The 4,194-nt window shown below is 36.2% G+C and overlaps 1 protein-coding gene across 1 annotated transcript; it reads right to left on the bottom strand.

The window, feature by feature from the left end:
- Nucleotides 1-1,413: 1,413 nt before the first annotated feature.
- Nucleotides 1,414-3,183, bottom strand: LOC147510660 (GRAS family transcription factor family protein). The gene has a single exon (XM_086602559.1). It carries the CDS (start codon nt 2,781-2,783, stop codon nt 1,620-1,622), a length of 1,164 nt encoding a protein of 387 aa, XP_086458685.1. The 5' UTR covers nt 2,784-3,183; the 3' UTR covers nt 1,414-1,619.
- Between the last annotated feature and the right edge of the window lie 1,011 nt (nt 3,184-4,194).

Raw genomic sequence — 4,194 nt, 5'->3', positions numbered from 1 at the left:
CCGTTCTATCTTGGGTGACAGTTTCCCATCAACCTTCTAGCACCGTGAGGGGGAAAATCTGTCTTAAGGACATAGTGAATCTTCACTAGGTTCGGATTTAATCATTGGTAAATTAAGTTCATTAGTTGAACTAAAAGGTTTGCTTGTTTGTTGAACTAAAGACTTGTTCATGATATATTTGTTATATCAATTTGATTTTCTTGTTTACTTAACAATAAATATATTTTTGGAATAAGTTTCCTTCCGGATTCAATAAGTTGCATGTTCAGTTAAGAGGTACGTACAAAGTAACAAAGTGGAAGTGGAACTACTTCTGTGGACAATGCAATATTTCTTAATACAACTGCTTATACGAACAGACAAGGTTGAGAACTGAAGTATCTTGTCAGTTACCATTGCAAATGCCATTAACGCAATCGTCACTCTTTATTAATTGCTGATATTGGCTACTGAATTTTCTATACAATTTGCATGATAAGAGATGGCAACTAAGTCTTGTAATTTCTATACACAGATGTGGAGTAAGTCCCACAACTCACACAGAGCTTTGTTTTTGTGCCCACCAACTGGCTGGATGGTGAAGATCCATGCAGTTGTGCATAAAAGAGTCCCCTAGACCCCGCAAGGTCTAGATTTAAAAAAAAAAAAGCCCATGAGGTCTCTCTGCCAAAACAGTGTTCTAAAAATTGAGACTCGTCTAGGCCCAAGTCATTTAAAAAATTAGTGAACTAATCGGCCTCTAGACGTTCAGTCAAGCTTTTTTTTTTTTTTTTTTTTGAATGATTAAATGTAAAAAATTAAAGACCAGTGTAGGCTTAAGATTTGAATGAATTAAAAGACTAAAGTTCAATGTAAATTATATGTCACTATAAGAAAGAGTATGTTTTTATATGAAGTCGATCTTCTTCAACTATTACGTATTTTTGTAATAAATATTTTTATTTGTGTTTATTTTTTGAATTATGATAAATAATTTTTTTCATTTCTTATAGTATAGGTGTGTATTACTATATATATTATAAGATATATTATGAAAAAAAACCACCTGACGCCTAGCCCGTCTAGGTATTGTCTAGAAAGCATAGGCACTCTCCCACTTGCCGACCACCGCAAAGCGTTTTTTAGAACATTGCTACAGACTTACTACAATATTGCACTATTCACAATGAGAATCTACGGTACAAATTAACATGTAAACAGTAGGCTCTACAGACAATGGCCCATTACAGCCCAAGCAAATCTACCCCACCCCAACTAACAAACAACAGAAATTACAGAAGTACAAAACACAATTGCTGTAGTTTATCATAGTGTGAGACCAGATGGATAATAAGAATCCCATGAACAGTCTCTGACGTTTTTGCTTAATATCACAATAACAAAGAAAGTAATTATCGGAAAAAAAAAACACAATAACAAAGAAAGTAAATGCATTGTAGACTTGTAAAGTTGTGATACTACATGTGAAGTTGTGAGTTGTGATTGTGCATCACAATAGCGAAGGTATATACATTTGACAATTTCACAAAGGGAATCCATGTACAAATTGGCAGATACACACCACAGGCGCAGAAAATCTACCCAACAATTAACAAACAAGAGAACACAACTGATCTAGTTTAACAAATTGTGAGACCAGATGATAGTGTAATACCAGCGATGTTCAAACCTTTCATCCTAAATTCAGGCAATGGAACCCAAGTCCAAGCCTTACTCCCCAAATCATAACACAACCAAATTAAGGCCCACACTCCCTCATAATTTGTCACCAAAACAACTCTAACAATTCCATCTCTCTCCTCCAAACATCCCATCATTACGGCATACGGTTTCCTGACCTTATCCACCAAATTATCTGGAAGTTTTGATATAAACTCCCACCCTCTCCCATCTACACACAGTCCCCATACTTCTATACACGTAAATACTCTCACTCTATCGTTTTCATCAATCATATTCATCCCTTCTGATTTCACAATCACCATGCACCCGTCTCCGTACACGTGTAATCGACCAATCGTACTAAACCCAATCGCTAGTCGTCCATCTATCGCGCCTTCATTAAATCTCGGACGTAGAATTACCGGGGTCTCAATATTAGATTCAATTGCTAGGAGTATACTATCACTACTCCTATGAACAACACTGAGAAACACTTTACCACGTGTCGGCAGATATCCGTCGTTTTCCACTGCTTCCACAGACCTCCACGTGTCATTTCCTGAACTGTACTGAAACAAAACCGGTCTGTTTTCATACAACAACTCAGCGAAAAGAAACGTGAACTGATCCGAACCCGGAGGAGGTCCAGCAATTAATTTCAGACCCGATCGTCTCCATGACGAAGTGCCACGTGGACCTAACGGACTGGGTGGAATTTTCTTAACGGTATTCAACTTAATATTAACGACGATCAATTCGCGGTACTTATTTGACGCGAACAGAAAAAAACCGGCTGAAGCAGTAAGAAAATAAAGATCTTCACCTGGTGGAACGATCGGGAATAGAAACTGGGCCATTGGGATTTTGAACCACCGGCTTGACCGGTACGTGAAGCTGTAGAGAAACGAGTCACGAAGTGATCGTTTCTTGTAGACAAAAAGCCAAGTGTCTGAGCTAGACCGGGTGTTGAACTCGTTGCGAAAACTGTTACAACGAATGACAGAAGTTATAAGTTTAGAAACTGATTTTACTTGAAAGATTTCGGGTAAAACGAGACGTAGGAGAATTTCTTGAATGAGTTCTGAAGGGAGAAGACATAGACCGACCCCATTTGCCGGCATATTTCGGCTTACAGCTTCTTACTTCTCACTAGATTGTTTGAACTATCCATTTTTGAGGAAGCGGCTTTTATTGGTTTTAGCCTTTTAGGTGACTTGGTTTATTATAAGATGATTAATATAAAATAGCTTTTTTTAGTTTTAATAAAGCAGACAAAGATTCCTACGAGGCAACCAACGTGGATTAGAAATGGGGACGGTGAGAGGTGTGGGCTAATTTGTAATGGGGACGAAATAAAGCATGCGAGCACTTGTGAATATTGGCATGGGTGGGTCACGGATCAAGCTTGAAGTGACTTTCTTTATTACGTCATCCCCATTATTTTTGCTTTATTTTTTTCATGTTTTTAATCTAGTTTCAAGAATAAATATTGTATTTGTTGAACTCCATTTTGATATGTTAATTTTTAATATCCTCTTTCCTTTCGCTAAACGGTTTCTCATAATCTCACATAGTCATATGCCTACCAACCTTAATGAATTTTGTTGCTTTAAAAAATGTCCATCCTTAATGAACTAAGTAAAAAGCTAGGGTCCGGCTATTGCCCATGGCCTAAATGCTACTGCAATTGGCCAAAATTCTATTAGACAAAAATAACCCGGCTTCTACTAAATACAATTATACCAATAGATGTCTAGGGGAAAAAAATCATTAATGAGGGTCTTCGGTCCTCTTTACTGCCTTCTTCTTGCCATGATATGGAGCAGACTACGGGAACCAAAGTATCCATTTCTGAGTCAGTAACATAGTTTCTGTAAAATGAATTGATTCAATTAGATCTCATATCCTCTCTAAATGCTTTATCAATTGAGTTTCTTCTTTAAAATTAATCTTTTATCTCAATTTGGAGGCGATATTCAAATGTAAATAAATTGGGCATTTTGTCAAGGGTAATGATTTAAATCAATAACAAAATTCTATGCATATTAGATCTTGAATCTATGTGAATGGACACGAATGTTGTTATTTTAATGAAAGTAAAAAGGATATTGATTTGAAATTGAAATGAATGCAAAACAAAACATGCTTTCATGTATATTGATCTGCTTGAACTGTCATATCCCAAAATCTGCTTACTGGAGTGATCAATGAATACACACTCTTTTATTTCTACAACTCTAAACTCTGAAGTGGCATAAAATTTAGATTGGAGTTTGTGAGGGTATGAGTCTTCACCATTGGTAGTAGCATTTTGGCCCTTGGCAATAGCCAATAGTCGGCTCAAAAACTAATGTGGCAATAATAACAAAACTAGCTTTCGAATCCATTCTACGAACGGATGTCGTTATATTAAATTATTGTAAAAAATATTAGCAACTATGCATAGCTATGAGATATGAAAACTATATTAATCAGTCATTCAAATTTATTGCACCACTCTCTTTTTATAAGCATCAAACCTTAATAAAACTC

Source organism: Coptis chinensis, chromosome 3 (genome assembly GCF_015680905.1).
Source record: "Coptis chinensis isolate HL-2020 chromosome 3, ASM1568090v1, whole genome shotgun sequence".
Lineage (NCBI taxonomy): Eukaryota > Viridiplantae > Streptophyta > Magnoliopsida > Ranunculales > Ranunculaceae > Coptis > Coptis chinensis.
The sequence above is the reverse complement of the archived record's forward strand: the minus strand, read 5'-3'. Positions and strand labels throughout refer to the sequence as shown.